Genomic DNA, 17,991 nt, shown 5'->3' with positions numbered 1-17,991 from the left:
ATTGGTTGATCGAATTTGAATGCTAGAATTTACACCTCGTGGCCTAACCGCGAAAAATTGGTAGTCGTCTTATTGGGGACTGTGACGAGGCAGGATTAGATAGGGATCAATCTATCCGTTTATATATACAATAAATACATATAATATATATATTATGTATTATATAATGCATATAATTTAATTACATTTAAACAAATGTATATATAATATATATATATATATATATATATATATATATATATATATATATATATATATATATATATATATATTATGACTGGAAGAAGCCCATTCCTTGTAACTGAAAAACAAAAGGCAAGTTTAGTTTGATATTCAAATTGAGGGGGTATAATACCTTCGTGTGTATGAAAATGTTAGTGTTAAATAACGCTTTTTCATCCTTGGCAAAAGAAAAAGGAAAATAAAAAGAAAAATATAGAATGTCGTCTAAAACAAGGTAGGGAGAGAGCGAGAGGAGCAAGTAGAGATCCAAAGGAGAATGAAATTGGGAGAGGAAGAAAGAGATCGAGAGGAGCCTGATTGAAATCGAAAGAGGCGGGGTGAAGAATGAAACTGACAGATTATACCTTCTTGCTCTTCTTCCTCTATTTCTATCTCTACAGTTGTTGCAGCTTCTTGCTCTCTTCTTCCTCTATTTCTATCTCTACAGTTGTTGCAGCTTCTTGCTCTGTTTCTTCCTCTATAGTTGGTTCTGCATTTTTCGCTTTGTTTCTCTCTAAAGTTGCTGCTGCTGCATTTGGTGAAGTGTATTGTGTTGAATCCTGTGATTTTGTACTGATAAAGAGAGGTCTTGTTCCGAATAACTCTCTGTGTGATCTGCACAAAAATGATGAGCTTTCTGACAGCTAGGCTTCCTTCGGGGCCTTAAAGGATAGGAGGTTGTCTAGACTCTCCGGCACTCTTCTCGAGCGCCAAAGCCCTTCTTACTTTATTGGCATAATTTGCACTTGGACTTTAAATAGCTAGGCAGCCTTAGCGACTCACAGCCAAGAGCTAGATTAAGTCCTTTCTCTGCCAAAGATGGTTTGGGTTGAGACTCGTGCTCACTGGATCAATGACCATGAAAAAACCTTATACTCTACGTTCTAGTTGAAACCCAGACCTATACACCACAGCTATACCCCCAAACCATACTATTTAAAGCAACTTATATCTTGGCTTAAATAACCAAGAAAGGGTATGCACATGCCCCTCACTAATATGGAATAGAATTCTATATAATATTAGGTTATCTATTAGTATGGCGTAACGTCTCAGAAAGCTTTTGAGAGTCAAGGACTCAGCTCAGGAGTTGCGGGTTAGAGTTATAGGAACTTCATTCGAAGCCCAAATTAGTGGTGCGGGAAACCCAGTTCTACGCGTAAGACTAGGCTAGGCTAGCACCTGGCTCCCGTCACGCATGACACAAAAAACCAAAATATCCTCTCCAAAATTCATCAACAGAGCTTCACTTGGCGCAATCACACTCCGATACAACTATACCAATAATAGGATAGGACTTGGGCCTAATCTGGTTGACACCAATGATATCTTTCATCTACTTACAAATATTATGCAGTAGCCAACAATACTTGATTAGAGTGGTAAGAGATTTAGTCTTCCACCCTAGAGGTCAAAAGTTCGAGACGCTAACAATTCAAAAATAAACTATTATTATATAGCAAGGGGAGTGTCTATAGTGGCCCACTTATTTACTCAGGTTGGCCTTCACTCTTGGCGCTTCCACGGACTAGGCTCAGTCAGAGGTCAAAAGTTCGAGACGCTAACAATTCAAAAATAAACTAGTATTATATAGCAAGGGGAGTGTCTATAGTGACCCACTTATTTACTCAGGTTGGCCTTCACTCTTGGCGCTTCCACGGACGGACTAGGCTCAGTCGGAGTGCTAGACTCCGGTCAGTTTGTGTAACCTCAGACTGCCTGGTCCATGAGCGAGCGGGCATGAGCAAAAAAAGCACCTCCAGGTGACCCCATGAAATCACTATCATATTGACTTTTACTGGAGTCTTGCTTAACTACTAAATGCGATGACTCCTGCAATCGTTGACCTTGATATCGATGACTTTCAATATCATCCGTTAGATCTCACCAATTCTCTTCACTTCCCACTTGATAAATTTCGCCAAATTGTCAATTCTTATTTTTATGTTACTTCGTAAGACGAGCCAGACTCTTTGATATCCCTTCATCTACCGTTAGATTTTCATCAACGGTTCACATTCATCTTAATCACTAAATCTTTGATCAAGGCAGGCCACCAAAAAAAAAACAGAATTTCAGGCGAGAAAAACTTAGAGAGAGAGAGAGAGAGAGAGAGAGAAGCAGAGTAAACTGTATAGAGAGAGAAAGAAGATGAAGGAAATATCTTCATCAAAATCGACAATTTCTGGTAATTAGGGTTAAAGTTGTCATCTTTTGTTGTTGAGATGAAGTTATTTCCAAAACCCATAACAATTCAAGGTCGATTAGAGAAGTTCCCAACTCCATTAACAAGGTCTTTGAGAAGTAATAATGGAAGAAGCAAAAGCAGAGGAAGTTCTTCTCGTCGTCGATTAAGTCCTCTATTCATTGGAAAAACCAATGAAGAAACCCTAGATCCTTCTTCTCCTAGAGTCACCTGTTTTGGGGAAGTTCGAGCATCCATTAATTCTTCTTCCATTACTACCACCACCACCAGTAAAGGCCGCCGGAAATGGTGGATCGAAAAGATTCTGGTTTCTAAATCTAATATCAAGACGACTCGATCTGTTTGGGGAAGATGGATTTTGTGTTTTCAAGTGGGTTTTTGTCGCGGAAAAGTAGAACATAACAAGGAAGAAGAATCAGTGAATTTAGAATCAAGAAATAAAATCATGGGTGATGAAGAAATTAAAAAGACTAGGGTTTTGATTTCAAGTTCTCCACCTAAGAATTCTTTATTGTTGATGAAAAGTAGGTCTGAGAATTACAGACCTTCTTCTTTAGCTTATCTATTCTGGGGTTCTACTTTGGAATCAAATGATTTCATTAAAACAGAAGAAGAAGAAGAAGAAGAAGAAGAAGAGGAGATACCCAAATTGATAAATGAACCAGAAATTGAAGAAAAGTTGGGATTTTATAATAATTCTGATGAATTAACAACAATCAGAAAAACTAAATTTGAAGAAGAATTGGAAAAGATAAGAATGGGTTGTGATTTTCCTAGGGTTTTAAGGAGGACTAAATCTGATCCAACAAGAACTTCAGGAGAATTTGAGTTTGATTCAGAAAATTATTTCTGGAAAAGAAGGAGATTTGATTATGAAGAGCCATATCCAAACTGGTAAAGGGCCAATTTTTTTGTTTCTTGTGATAAGAAAAATTAATTACAGGTTTGTTGTTCAATTACAGTTTCTTTTTTGGGTTTACAGGTGTAGAGTTTTGATTAACTTAATTAATCTCTTTGTTGTTAAATAAGAAACCTTAATATAAAGATAATTAACTACTGTAACACTTCATTGTGATAATTATGAATGTATTATTAGCTTTGAGTTGGCCCTAATATAAATCATGAATGGAAGAGACTTAAATTACATGGGATAAATTTTGATGGTAAACTGCTTCCACCGAGATTCGATCTCATGACCTCATAGACTTAAGAGGGGTGTCCAACCACGACACCAAAGGCTGGTGAACGAATCCCGACAAATTTATGACATTATTGACCCCAAGATTAATTGTGGCATTTGGACGACACTTGTGATTCCATAAAAACACCCGAATTCTAAAATTTAATAAGGTTTGTTAAAATTTTATCTAAAACCATCTCCATTCTAAGATTCAATTGAATCTCTAAAATGATTTAACAATAGAGGTGGACACTCCAAAATTAAAGCATCTCCGATACAAAATAAATAAATAAAATCAAATTGTCTAATGTGTCAAGTCTCAATTTAGATTCTCTTTCTTATTGAGATCCTCATTTTAAAAGATGTTTTCAATACAACATTCTAAAAACTTAAAAATTATTTAGGTGTCATTTTTTGAGATGGATATTTTTGTTTTTAATGTTAAGTAGACAATTGAAATCTTCAGAGAAATCTTAAATATTGAGTTTCCTCTTGAGACATCTTAGAATTAAATGCCGTCACTAATCTTTAAAATATTGGCCATCAGTTGAGTAGGTCAATTAGTTAAGAAAAGACTAAGAATACAATGGTTCAACATGTGAAAACCAACCGAGGAGGTTAATCAGAAAGAGCTCTGCCCAAAACTAGGGGGTGAATACATCTAGACGCCTAAGGCCTGCTTGGACTCTAAATATAATTAGGTCCATCCTGAATTTTTGAGAAGGGTGGTATGTGGAAGTGGGGATGATACCTTAGTCTTGAAATATGGGATAGAAGGTGCTTAATACTTTCCCAACCTAAGTTCGAATTGGATCCAAGAAACGGGATAAAAAATATCTCAAGAATCTTGGTAACTTGGAACACAAGTCAGTCAGGAAAAAACTTTTCCTACGAAATCTACAAGATCGGCAATATGACATATCCAAATTACAGAATATCCTCAAACAAAGAAACTTATCTCACTAGGGATACTAAAGAGTAATTTCATCATACGTCGGCGGATCTTCATTCTTCAGTGCCTCATCAAACACTCGTCATAGTCGGTTGGGCGAGCTTTCAATCAATCGAAAGTTCAAATTCTAACTTCGAACTTTCAATTCGATTCTTCAATTGCAAGAACCCTTTACTCACTTGAGAGTCGAAAAGGTTCCGAATTCCTTACAGAGTTTTTCCTAAAATTACAAGAAGTAGTTCAAAGTTTGGAGGCAAGAAGCAACAATCTCTTTATCCTAAAGAATAACCTAAAGTCATTTTGGACATCATCGGTCACATAATCATCTTAAGATCCAAACTCAATTTTGCATCATAGATCATTTTTAGAAAAACTCAAAGTTCTTAGGTGTCATTTCTAAGATAGACATTTTTGTTTTCAATATTGAGTGGACACCGAGCTCTCATGAAAAATCTCAAATATTGGGTTTCTTTTTGAGACATCTTAAAATTTAATGCTATCACAACAATTTGATTTTTTTTAGTTTTGTATTGGAGATGCTTTTGGTGTGTCATCTTGAAGATCTTTAAGCTCCACAGAAGCAATTTAATTAACTTTTTACTATCAAAAGTTCGAGTTTTTCTCGAACGCCCCAATGGAGAAGCTTTTCTAAGAAAGTGTATCTAAATGACCAAGAAAACTATTCGAAAAACTTATCCAATGTAACATACACAAAAAAACTAAAGCTTAAATTAGTTCAGTTGCTTAAATGGCACTTCGACATTCTTAAGAAGACACTCTCGCGTGGAGTTTCGAGTCCTCTTCAAGGCATAATGTTGAGAATGCTCATTGAGTGAGCAATTCAATAAGAGATCTCAGACCGAATCGATATTGATAAACTGAGTCTCTATGGGAATTGAAATACGTTCGGCAACGGATCACAAAATTTTGGAGATCTTGACAGCTCTTTTATGTGGATCATTATTATCAGTAGCTCTTCTAGTCATTACATTTCGAAAAAACATAGAGGTTTTTAGTAAAAACAATCATTTTTTAATTGGGCCATTTTCCTTTGGTGCGATCCAAATGTAAATGATAGAACCAACGTTTTACTAAACAACTATTTTCTTTCATTCAGAAATTACCACATATATGACTGATTCAGCAATTGGGCCGTTGGAGTTATCGTGTGATTAGTCTATTGTTTATATTTTTAACCATAGGTATTTTTTCAGGAGCAGTATGGACTAACGAGGCATGGGGATCATATTGGAATTGGTACCTAAGGAAACCTGGGCTTTTATTACTTGGACTATATTCGTTATTTATTTACTTATTAGAACAAATCCAAATTTGCAAAGTGCGAATTCCGCAATTGTGGCTTCTATGGGATTTTTTTATAAGATATTCCCTTCATTCTTCCTCTATGTCGTTTACGGAATCTGATTTTTAGGGTTATAGTTGATGGTTGTTTCTCAATTCCATCTCTACTGCATAACCGGCCATGAGAGTTTCTTCTCATCCAGCTCCTCGCGAATGAAACGATTCATTACTATTACAAATATGAGACTCTCTTTCTTATATATGTGGGAAAATAGAGATTTTCTGATTTGTATTTCTAGTGCAAGTCTCTAAAGTTGTTTGGTTTACTTATGTGAGAAATATTTAGTTATTTCGAAGATATATGAAGACTTGAGTTTTAGCTTAAATTTAAAAAATGACGAGTTGGATAATTTGAGATATCTGAAAGGACACATAAAATAAAGTGTCATCTTGAGACACTACTATTTCTATTTGACTACTGCCACATCATCTTAGAGATCCAAATTAAATTTTACATTTGAGGAAGTTTTGAAAGAAAAAACTCAGAAATCTTATGCGATACTCAAAGTTTCTGAAATTGAGTGTTGCATTGGAGATGCTCTAAATTTTGAGTATCAATCTCTATTGTAAATATTGCCGAATCATTTTAGAGATCTAAGTTGAGTTCTTCACTGAAAATAGCTTTATAGCGAAAAAATGAATCACACTCTTAGTTTGAGTGGTGCATTGGAGATACTCTAAGTTGTGTGTGAATGAAAAATATCCATTGTTACCTAAATACTCTCTCTTACTGTGACAATTTCAAATAGACTTGCACGATCATCGCATAATAGCACTGTCTTTGAGTGAACCATTAGTCCATTACAATTAACAGATGATGACGACATAATATTGTAACAAATATCGCTTAGATGTTAGTCGGTGAATATATATAATATATACTTTTTTTTTTCATTAACAAATTTTCCAATGATACATGACAAGAAGCATCTTTTATGTCTAACTCTTTATTTGTCTTGAAAATTTGTCTCAAAAGCATAATTCTATAGTGGGAGGGAGGAAATTGGGAAGGTAGGTAGAAGTTGTTGTCTCCAAGTTAGGAAGAGGCTTTAAGAAGCTTTAAAAGCCTATGTACATCAATAAATTTGTACAACCAGACAAATAGCTGTTCATGATCATGCATTTGCACTTTGGACCATATTAAGACATGTTAATAATTTTAAGACATGTAGATAATGTAAGTCTTTCTACTCTTTTGGCTTTCAAATTTTGATATAAATTTTCCACCCCAAGATCCTATCTAAAAGTGTTATTTGATTTTTCCTAAAAGTTTGAATTCGACGACTCTGTTCCTAAACTAATATATTTGGTATAAACCCCAAAGTCTAAGACGGATGACTGACTTAACTTTAAAAGTTCGAAGCAGTGACACAGTGTCGTTGATTATTTTTGTATGAGAAATGATAGAGTGACTTAGAATTTGGTACTTAGAGGATGTCATGTTTCTTCATTTGGAAAGAAAAGCGATCCCCACCGTAATCAAACTATGAAAAAAGCTTGTCTTTTAGTGAATTCCACGTCATTATGTCATCCTCTAAATCATTCTCTAAGTAACTCTAGCATCTCCCTTTTTGTATATACATGTAAAGATATAGATTAATACATTTGAGTACTACAAGATTTCATGATTGATAAAAAAACTCCCATAAAATCAAAACATACATCATGGTTTTCACCATTGATCTATTTTTCTTTCTTTATTGAGATACACATCATTAGTACATTGTCCTACCGCTGACGTTATTTTCAATTTTCCATGAGCATGTCCATCCATATATGAAAGAAATTGATTTACAAAATCCTAATGAAAATGAGATTTATATGCATAATTATTGCGGTGATTAAATTCATATAACATGAAATTGATCCAATACTCCTCAAAATCAGTTGAAAACAAATTACTTTTGGGACATGCAAAACATGCATGTAGCTATCAAAGATTGATTAATTACTTGATTTTTGTTTTATTATTATATTTGAGTACAAGAATTGACCACGATTACACCCAAATTAAGGTTGAAATTTAACATTCTTGTACGCTTCATACTATTCCACGAAGGAATGACGAAACATGTAACTTACACCAAAAATACTATTTGTCAAGGGATATGAATGCTCTTTGGATAAAGATGGGCAGATCTGCATAAAAACCTTTTTTTGTTGTTGAAAGAGATCTACATGAAAACCTAGTCGGCTCTCTCTCTCTCCCTCTTTCCCTTAACACTTGCAAATATAACAGAATACATCGACTCATATTACTGAAACTTAAATGGATGCAATAAGCACATTATGATAGACTACGTCTCGTTTGGTACACATATCAACTTGTGAAAATAGCAGAAGTCATAAAAAAAATTGATACGTCCGATTCCACGAAGACCAACACGAAATTGAGTCATTTTATAAAAATAAAAAGTGGTTTAAGAATAATAATAGCAAACACATGGTTTGTCCAAGACATAAAAACGAAATACTTGAGAAATTAAGAGGGTTTGTAGATACTGTTGTAGAGGGGAGGATCCAGCCATCCTAGGGCAGTACTACTGCTACTATTACTACCCATGAAATAAATGCTCATCAAGAAACAAACATCACTACTTAGCTGTGCCGATTGTGACTTCTCTTTCTTCTATAATTTCTAAAAGCTCTCTCTATTTACTTGTTTGCTCCAACTGTTTTATTGCATTCATACTTTAACACACTCTTTTCCTCTCTCATCCTCACATGAAATAACACTCTCCCAAGTCCCACCTCCTTATATATATATCTACCTTCACAAATCTAGTAATTGAATCGAATTCCATGGATCTTAAATTTAGAATTGTCTCTTTATTCGTCGTTCTAGTCCTCTTTTCAAACCACACTCTATTATCTCAAGGTTCGAATCCATGTTATATATATATACACTATATACGTATATGTCTTGTTTGATATGTAATTAACTAAAATTTTTGTATATATGTTTTTTTTTTGTTACAGGAAGACGTATTGATAGTTCGGACTCCACGATGAAGAATAATGAAATGATATATGAAATTGATTATAGAGGTCCAGAAACACATTCCCATGTTCTTCCTCCACCGGATCTATCCGGTGGTAGCCGTTTTGTTCATCATAAAAATGTAATGGCAGCAACATCAACAGCACAAACAACTCAACAGGTATTGATCCACCCCAAAATTTTAATTGAATCTTGATATGTTTTTTTTTTGTTTTATTTCACAAAAAAAATTGATCCTTTTCTTGAATCTTAATATGGTTCTTTTTTTTTTTCAGGGAGGAGCTAATAATATTCATGGATAAAGAAGTCATGGTTATGAAAATGAAGCATTTGCTTAATCATGAGTTTTTTTTAATGTTATTTCATGTATATATAGATATATATAATGTAGTAGCATGGACCGATTTGGCTGAGGCGAACGATATTGTTGTTAAATTGCTCTCCCGATGTTCAAATGAAATTAAGTTGGTGGTGTATCATGTGCTATTTGAACTCTAAATAATTTTGTATGAATAAATAAATTTTGTATTCGGTGGAATAGAATTTTTGTTTTATACCCCTAATCTTTTCATCATGGCACCCACTACATAAATAATATATATTGCAAAGTTTGTGATTCGAACTCAATATATTTCACAGAATGGAAAGAGATGCAACAAGACTTTAGCCACTCTCTCTCCTTTGTGCGGTTATTATCGGAAGAAATATTACAGATCTCTCAAACAACTAATAATTTTTAGGGAAATGATAGAGTGACTTAGAAATTGGTACTTAGAGGGTGACATATTTCCTCATTTAGAAATAAAAGTGGTCCCCACCGTAGTCAAACTTTGAAAAAACCTTGTCTTTTAGTGATTCCACATCAGCTGGGCATTAAAATGCCCAAAAAATTTGGGCTCTCTAGCATCTCCCTAATTTTTATGAAAGAACAAATATTCTATGGGAAATGATAGAGTGACTTAGAAATTGGTACTTAGAGGGTGACATATTTCCTCATTTAGAAATAAAAGCGGTCCCCACCGTAGTCAAACTTTGAAAAAACCTTGTCTTTTAGTGATACCACATCAGCTGGGCACTAAAATGCCCAAAAAATTTGGGCTCTCTAGCATCTCCCATATTCTATTGGAGTTCTTAGTTGGATTGGAAGAAAACTGCAATTTTTTTTTTTTTTTTGAATTTGGTTCTTAATTGACCTACTTTAATTTCTATGTAGTTTTTTTTGGGATAATTTCTTTTGTGGTCTCCCAAATGAGTCATTGTCATAATTTTTCAATAAAATCACCATTATCCAAAGAAAAAAAAAATACTAAAGGATCTCTGTGCCTAGTAGAGCAGAGAAGGCAAAAATAAAGGCAGCTATTGGGCTATTCCTAACTAAAGTCAGAGTAGAGCTGGAAACCTAATCCCCACAGATAGCTGCAAAAGTGGAGGGCTAGCTATTTTTTCTTGGTCCAAGTCTTTAATTTTTCTGTTTTCTCTAACTTCCTTAAATACATAGTGGTAATTAGTAGTGAGCATTTCTCATGTTTATAGACTGTGAAATAGTTACCTAGCAGGACATGATGAATTCAAGGTAATATGATGTGGTCCTTTGTCAAACTTTCTTCTCATTTCTTCTCCCTGTCAATCTCATCACTACATATAGGAAACAATTTTTTTTTTTTACTTCAACACCATGTTTGGTGCCAAAATGAATTGTGATTATGGGGAAATATTGTTTGATATGAGAGAACGCGTTTGAAACTGCATTTCGGGGAGATCCCAAATCGAGGGATAGCTAAACCAAATAAAGCCGACGAAAACAACCTCTACAAATTCTATTCCTAAGTCCTAGCTAAACCAAATAAAACAAAGTATTGCGATTATTTTGAATCACATTACAGAGTGAAACCACATACTTTTTCGATGTGGCAAACATGGCATAAGAATACTTGAGATTTACACTTGGACATTGATGATGTGGAAAAATGCCATATCGGTTATCAACAAGAAAAGACTCCATTAATGTTCATGAAATGGAGCCATTAAAAAGATTATGGTTGGAATCCATTCCTCTCGAGGGCAAATTTATTGTGTATACATACATACATACAGAGGTTTCAACGGTGCTAGTAGATCACTGACTAAGAATTTACAGTGGTAGGACACCAACTTGATGATAGTCATGTGGGATGACCGTTAGAAAAGATCATGTCACGTGACCGTATCTTTGTCAATAATGAGTCCAACTGGTAGAACGTTATCTTGATTTCTGCGTTTCTGCATGTCACTCAGACAAAGTAGAGCTAAAGGTGTCGAGGTCACTTTTGTAGACCTCCCTAGTATGCCTTTCTAGGCAGAGCTGACCCAGATCTACCTTTCGCTTGCCTTTAGGTTAGAGAAGAGTTCTTGGTGCCCACAAGATTCATTGTGACTTCCCAATCTTCTTGGTTGGAATTAGGCTCAGGTGGCAGAGCTCTTTCGGATGCCACCTCTTTTAGATCCCCTCTGATAGCTCTAATGATAGTTTGCTTGTGTGTGCATGAGGCTTATCAGGTGCCACCTAGTTCAATCTGTTGACTAGGCAAAGTTGACCAATACCAACCGAGGTTAGTCATAGGAAAATCTCATAATTTAAAGAAGGCATCAACTTAATCCAAGGCAATGAGTGTACCTCGGGCAGAGTAGTGGACTGTGCTTTGCCGCAATCTCATGTTCCTCTTGCGGGACAAAGTGGGGTATAGCCATTGCGGGTAAGAGATGTGATGGTGAACTTCTTCAATGTGTCACGAGGATCCTTATTTGAACGTCTTCACTCAACTTCACCATATGAATCTAAACAAAAAGGTCTTTTTCTTGCACCACTTATAGAAGTGGTGTCTCTATATCAATGTCAAGAAGGTGTGGAAACAGTAAAAATGTAGACTCTTCTTCGTTGGTTTCAACCTTAGTATACTCTGTCTAAGAGTAGGTAATGATAGGAACATTCACATATGGTTGGATAATTGGATCCTCCATAAGCAACAATTTAGCAGTATTCCTAGCAATACTCTTTGTCGCATCAAATGTTTGATGAGAACACATGTAGTAGTGAACAATCAAGATCAATTACAATGGAATTTAACTCCAAATGAATTCATTGTGAGCTCTATCTATAAAAATCTAATCGATCATCAAACTTCTCATCTAATTGATAATTTTTTTGGCAAAAACTTTGGAAATTAGCCGTCACCCCAGAGTTTGAGCTCTAATCAAAATTGCACTCTTTGGGAGAAACACTATAAGAATGGGAAGCATTTTACATCTAATTGTTCTTTCTTCAAATAAATTTTGGGTTCCTAGTCCAAAAATCTACCCCTAAACACACATTTTAATATAGGATTTTAAACCAAAATAATAATTTTAGTGAATATTTAGTCCAGATTGACCCATCTCTACAGAAAACAGATCTCCATCATTTCTATTTAATCATAATACCTTTTATAACATTTTATATAAGAAAAAAACTCACTTTTGAAAACCAATTCCCAAGATTCTCTTTCTTTCTTTTTTTCGATTGATTTCAAACTTATTATCTATTTCGCAATATACACGTTATTTAGTATCAATTACGTATATTTCTACAACAAAACACATTTAGTATAGTTAAAGTATGTCTAAATGTCAAATTTACAGTGTTTTTTCTGTTTATTGATTCTTGTTTTGTTTCATAAATAACGTGTTATTTATTGTTAAAGTTTCATACTTTATTTTTATTTTTTTTATATGTGTCATACATAACACATTATGTATTAACAATGTTTCTTCCAAAAGTGAAAATGACTAAAATTTATTTTTCTGGGAAGATTGGACCTTAATCTCTTTTGGAATTTTATTTTGAACCTAAAATCCGTGGACCTTTTTTCAAAGCTATTCTACTTGTCCTTAGCTCAGATTTGCATATAAATAAGATCCCAACTTCCTCTACCGTGATCGAATGGGTTCAAAACATTGAACCTATTGCTCAAGGTAGAGGCGAAAGTGATATAACTGTTTTGGTCAAGGTGACAATATTAGGATTGTTGTACTACTGAAAATCAATACTATGCAATAAGGGTTTCAATAAGTAAAGTCACAAAAATAGCTTTTCTTGGAAAAGTAAGGCTCAGCCAAGGGGGGCGGAGCGATTTCCTCCCTGGTGGCGCCGCCTCCGGTGGCGGTTACCGTCGAAAAAATATCTTCTTCTTCTTCCTCTTGATCTCTCTCTGCAACAACAACTACAACCCTAATTCAAATCTCACATTCAAATCCTAATTCTTCTCTCTGCAACAACAACTACAACCCTTGCCACAAATCTTTACCCAAACGAAGTCTAAACGGTCTTTAATCTTTATCAATTATGCTCTTCCTGTAATTAGGATTTCAAATTTCATTTTCCCTTTACCAAGTGGCAAGAGAATCAGATCTCTTACTTTCTCTCTCTATTTGATGGAGACAGGAAAGAAAGATGGAAATTCGTTTGATCAAGAACACTCATCAAATATACATAATTCGCAAACATAAACTTCTAAAGAATTAGTTGTGGCGTTGGATCTAGTGAACTCTTTTTCTTCTTCTTCTTCTCGTTCTTCGTCGGTTTTTTCAAATGATGACGGTTATGTTAAAGTTTCTGTTGAATTAGAAGGAAGTAGTGATGTTGTTGGTGAATTAGGTCATATATCTGAAAGTAAGATGAGTTCGGTGAAGAATTCAGCAGAGGCGACGATTTTCTGTGATGGAGGCAGTTCTCCGGTGATGCGACGGTTTCCGACGATGACAACAGTTTTTCCGTCGACGATTTTCCGGCTGTAATGGCGGTTTTCCGGCGAAATTGGCGGCTTTCCGGCAAATGTGACGGGGATGTAAATTAGTTTATTCTTATTTTGTATTTTATGTTATTTTGGTGACATTTAGGGTCTTTTCATCCGTGATCTATAGGATCCTTTCATTTTCGTCCTTCTTTTTCTTGTGTCATGTCTAGTCCAATTTCTTTCTCCTTATGAGGCACTTTGCATTTAAAGGTATGCAACTCTCATGATGTTTGAAGAGAGAAATAATTAACATTATCCATGTAAATCAGTGATTTATTCACTTATGAATGAAAAGGTTTCAATGGTTTCAAAAAAAAAAAAACAAGTAAAGTCACAATCTAATTGTTGTTCAACAAGAAGCTAAATGACTAATTGGGCAAATGGCGAGGACAAAACAAATACACTATACTTGCACTATCTAGATGCAACAAATATTATGTAATGACATTTGATCTGTTGAATTTTGGGTTCTCCCGCCCAAAAAATGGAAAATGTTACTTGCCCCAAAATTGAGAAGTTGTTCTTTCTTCGTGCTTGGATGAATGAGAGTCGGTCACATAAACATTGGAACGGTAGTCGGCTTCCATGTCCGATCATATAACATTTCTCAAAAAAAAAATCTCTCGTCCACGTGGAGGGCGGACAAACAACCCCCACCGAGTTGACTCGCTCATCCCCACCACCGAAGGGATAACAGAGTAAGGGGTCCCACTAGGGCAAACTATTATATAAAGGAGTACCGAACACAAGGCAAGTCGTTATAGAGAAAATTGAAAAACGGTTTCTATAAAAATCATTCCATCTGTAGTTTTAGGGCTCAAAAGAAAAGAGGAACAAATTAAAGCTTCTTCTTGTTCTTGTTGTTGTTCAATTTCTAGAGTGAGAGAAAGTAAATGACGGGAGGAGGAGAGAAAGAGAAAGAGAAAGAGAAAAAGATAGAGAAAGGAAGCATTAGTAGTAATGGAAACAAAGAGGAGATTGATACGAGTAAAGCAGATAGAGCAGTATGGTTGATGAAAACCCCTCCTGTTGTTTCTCGCTCTTGGGTTTCTCAAACACATCACCACCGTACCACCACTACCGCCTCTCATTCTGATAATCCCCCTCCTCTTCCCCTTCCTCTTGGAAAAGTTGTTCTTTCAATTGACCCTCTTCGCCCTGACGATGACCCCCAAGTATTTTATCTCTCTCTCTCTAACATTCTTGGTTGGTTCAAGGGTTTCATGATTTTTGTTCTTCCATGCATTACCTGTTACTAATTTGTTAAAATGAAACTTGTTTTCCCTAATTTATTGATGTCTGTAAGCAATGGGTATTGAATCTGGTGAGGGTTTCTACTCACTAATCCAAGTTTATGGATTCAATGTTTGTGATAGTCCCACATAGCTTAGGTTCTACTCAATGGACGAAATGGGACGCCGAATCTCCGTCTTTGGAATTAGACCAAGGGGAATGGGAGAGACTGAGCTATAGGTGGAGACACCATTTTGGTGGGCTCGTTGGGTTTGAGCCTGGATGCCAAAGACACTATTATGGTTAAGAATCGAGGCGTTACAATGTCTCTAAGTTCTGCTTATCTATTTTTGTGTCAAAAAAAAACTGCTCTTTGCTACCTTTTTTCGTGTACATTGTTTTAATTCTTGATATCCTTAGTTCCATTCAGTTGGATTTGGGTAATTTTATGTCCTATCCCAGAATCAGCATTTGTTGCCGTATTTTTATACTTATCTTTTGATTGATGATTATTAGTTCAAGCTGGAACTGCCTGGAAATGATAATGGAAATGCACCTAAGTCTTACTCGCTCGACATGTCTAAGGACTTAATTCCTATGTGTGTCTTTTCCCAGACGAGCGAAGGTACGGTTATAGTAGTTCCCATTACCTGCATTATATACCATACTCTTTTTCTCTGTTTTCTATGCGCTTCAATTTAGATGTATTCGGTGAGTTATGATCTATCAGTAAATAGGATATATTTACCATGCAATGTCAAACCTAGGAAGATCTTCTGATTTTTATGCAAAAGATAAGCTCAACTAGATATTAAGCGATACTTGACCTGCATATTAATCGAACTATTGAACCCAATAAGTCCAACATATTTCGTACAAGAAAAGGTAAGAGGTATTTTGAAACATTCAGTATGTGGGTATGAATGTATGATAGGCCGATAGGATATACGAGTTTGGATATGAGTAGAATCTACTTCAGTTTTTCAACAAGGTGATGATTCAAAATTCAAAGAAGAGTCAGAATCTACTCAGTTTAAGAGAATGGATACGATTAAACAATACATAACTATGTGAGATCAACTGTGAGTTCGTTCTGATCATATTTTGTGAATGTTAAGAGCAAAAGAATGAAGAAACCTGCTTGTAAAGCATATAAACAAATGCCGAATATATCTTGCTAATCCATTTATGATTCATATATGCTTGATTTTCAAATTTAATTCAAGCATGTTAGTTTTGAAATACTGTTGGCATCAAAACTATTATTTTATACTATATAGGGTTTTCAAATGTTTAATCCCAGGAGACTCGTATAAGTTATAACAAAATGAACTTTGGACAAGAGAATCCTGTGTTTTGTAGGAAAGATTGCAGTGGAGGGGAAAGTGCTGAACAAATTCGACATGTCGCCCCACCATGAAAATATCGGGAACTACAGTAAACTTTGTCGTGAAAGAACTAACAAATATATGGTCAAAACTAGACAAGTGAAGGTGTTGTTAATCTTGTCTTTCCTGCCCATGTTTCCATAGCTTAACTTGATCGATATATTTTTAAAGATTAGTCCCAGTGTTGTTTTTCTCCCTTTCATTTCATTTCCTGGATTCTGAAGGTTATTGAAAATGATCGGGGTGAACATATGATACCCAAGTTTGTGACGACGAGTTCCACGGGAGTCAGTTCCAAGGTATTCCCTTTGGCGCCTTTTCTTTCTCAAATCTCCATCTTTTATTTATTTATGCACTCTTGTGTTCTATGTGTGTTTGAATAGGATAAGAACAAAACAACGCCAACAAAGCCATCAGATAACAGAAGATCAAGAAGGGACCGTGGGGAAATGGAGGCAATTATTTTTAAGCTTTTTGAAAGGCAACCAAATTGGACACTCAGGCAATTAATCCAAGAGACAGACCAACCTGAAGTACGTTCCTTCACCTCCCTAGGTCAAATTTCAGCACAATTCGTTTCCTTCATCACATAATGACCACCCATATGGCAATTCCCTTTAGGTGGTCTAGGAACGTAAGTAAGGCGACTGAATCACTTATATTCTCTGTTTTTTGCTTGAATACTTAATACTATGTTGTGACAAGTTCAAACAAGAATTAGGCGGCAACACTTATGACTTACCTGGTAAGTTAGGTCCTCGCAAAGTCTGTCTGACTAGAATTGCCTTGGGCACTTGGGCTTATGAAGGAAAGGTAACTAGTTAGATCATTTTATTGTGGTGGCCAACAATAGGATACGTCTTGTGAGAGTAGAACTTCTCATCAGCTAGGTTATGTGATTAGATGATAATATCTGCAAGGGGGAACCGCAGTTAACTTAATCAGACTGAGTGTATGAATTGTGCGCATATTTATGAAAAATTTGGAGTTTGAGGGTCTCTTTACTCAATCAAGAAGGTTTTATTTCCTTAATGTGATGCTATCAAGTTCATATTTCTTTCAGATTTCTTGTGGGATGTAAGTTTTTAGTTTCAAGCTGGCACTAGAAAAAAAAAAAGTAAACCCACACTTCTAGTTGAAATGCGTAATACTAAAGCCACTTTCTCCTTCTTTTCTATCTTTTTTTTCCTCTGAACTATTTGATGCAAGTCCTTTGAGATGATTATGTATATTGAATGTTAATTATAACTTCTGCGCTTGCTCGCCTGAAAATCACTGATTAATTTTCGTTTCTATCTTTTCCTGCAGCAATTCTTGAAAGATATACTAAAAGACCTTTGTGTCTACAACAACAGAGGCGCAAATCAAGGCACTTACGAGCTGAAGCCAGAGTACAAACGCTCGGTAAAGGAAACAAGTTCTGATAACTGAAGTAACCCTATCATCGGTGAACAAGTTCTTTTTTTAGGCTTGCTATGCAAATTACATGTTCTCATAGGAACATTGAGATTTCAATTTAGAATAATTGTGATTACAATTGATTCCGAAATTTCACTTGTTTCTTTTATTTGGCTAATCCTTTGATTAGTAATGGAGAACATATTTCTGTTGAAATTCAGGTTCACCTGAAAATGGTGTT

General features: G+C 35.3%; 2 protein-coding genes across 2 annotated transcripts; both read left to right on the top strand.

The window, feature by feature from the left end:
• The first annotated feature begins 8,581 nt into the window (after positions 1-8,581).
• On the top strand, positions 8,582-9,461 carry LOC147558317 (uncharacterized). The gene is made up of 3 exons (XM_086659954.1): positions 8,582-8,800; positions 8,902-9,083; positions 9,199-9,461. The coding sequence occupies exons 1-3, from the start codon at positions 8,725-8,727 to the stop codon at positions 9,223-9,225; spliced, it is 285 nt and encodes a 94-aa protein (XP_086516080.1). The 5' UTR covers positions 8,582-8,724; the 3' UTR covers positions 9,226-9,461.
• A 5,027-nt stretch (positions 9,462-14,488) lies between these two features.
• LOC147558316 (uncharacterized) lies at positions 14,489-17,966 on the top strand. Its single transcript, XM_086659953.1, has 6 exons — positions 14,489-14,906; positions 15,481-15,589; positions 16,327-16,457; positions 16,577-16,651; positions 16,736-16,885; positions 17,661-17,966. Exons 1-6 carry the CDS (start codon positions 14,625-14,627, stop codon positions 17,781-17,783), a joined length of 870 nt encoding a protein of 289 aa, XP_086516079.1. The 5' UTR covers positions 14,489-14,624; the 3' UTR covers positions 17,784-17,966.
• Positions 17,967-17,991: the final 25 nt, after the last annotated feature.

Source organism: Eschscholzia californica, unplaced genomic scaffold (assembly GCF_041429995.1).
Source record: "Eschscholzia californica isolate CP2 unplaced genomic scaffold, dmEscCali1.0.p SCAF_2, whole genome shotgun sequence".
Taxonomy (NCBI): Eukaryota; Viridiplantae; Streptophyta; class Magnoliopsida; order Ranunculales; family Papaveraceae; genus Eschscholzia; species Eschscholzia californica.
This window is presented reverse-complemented; position numbering and strand designations above follow the sequence as displayed.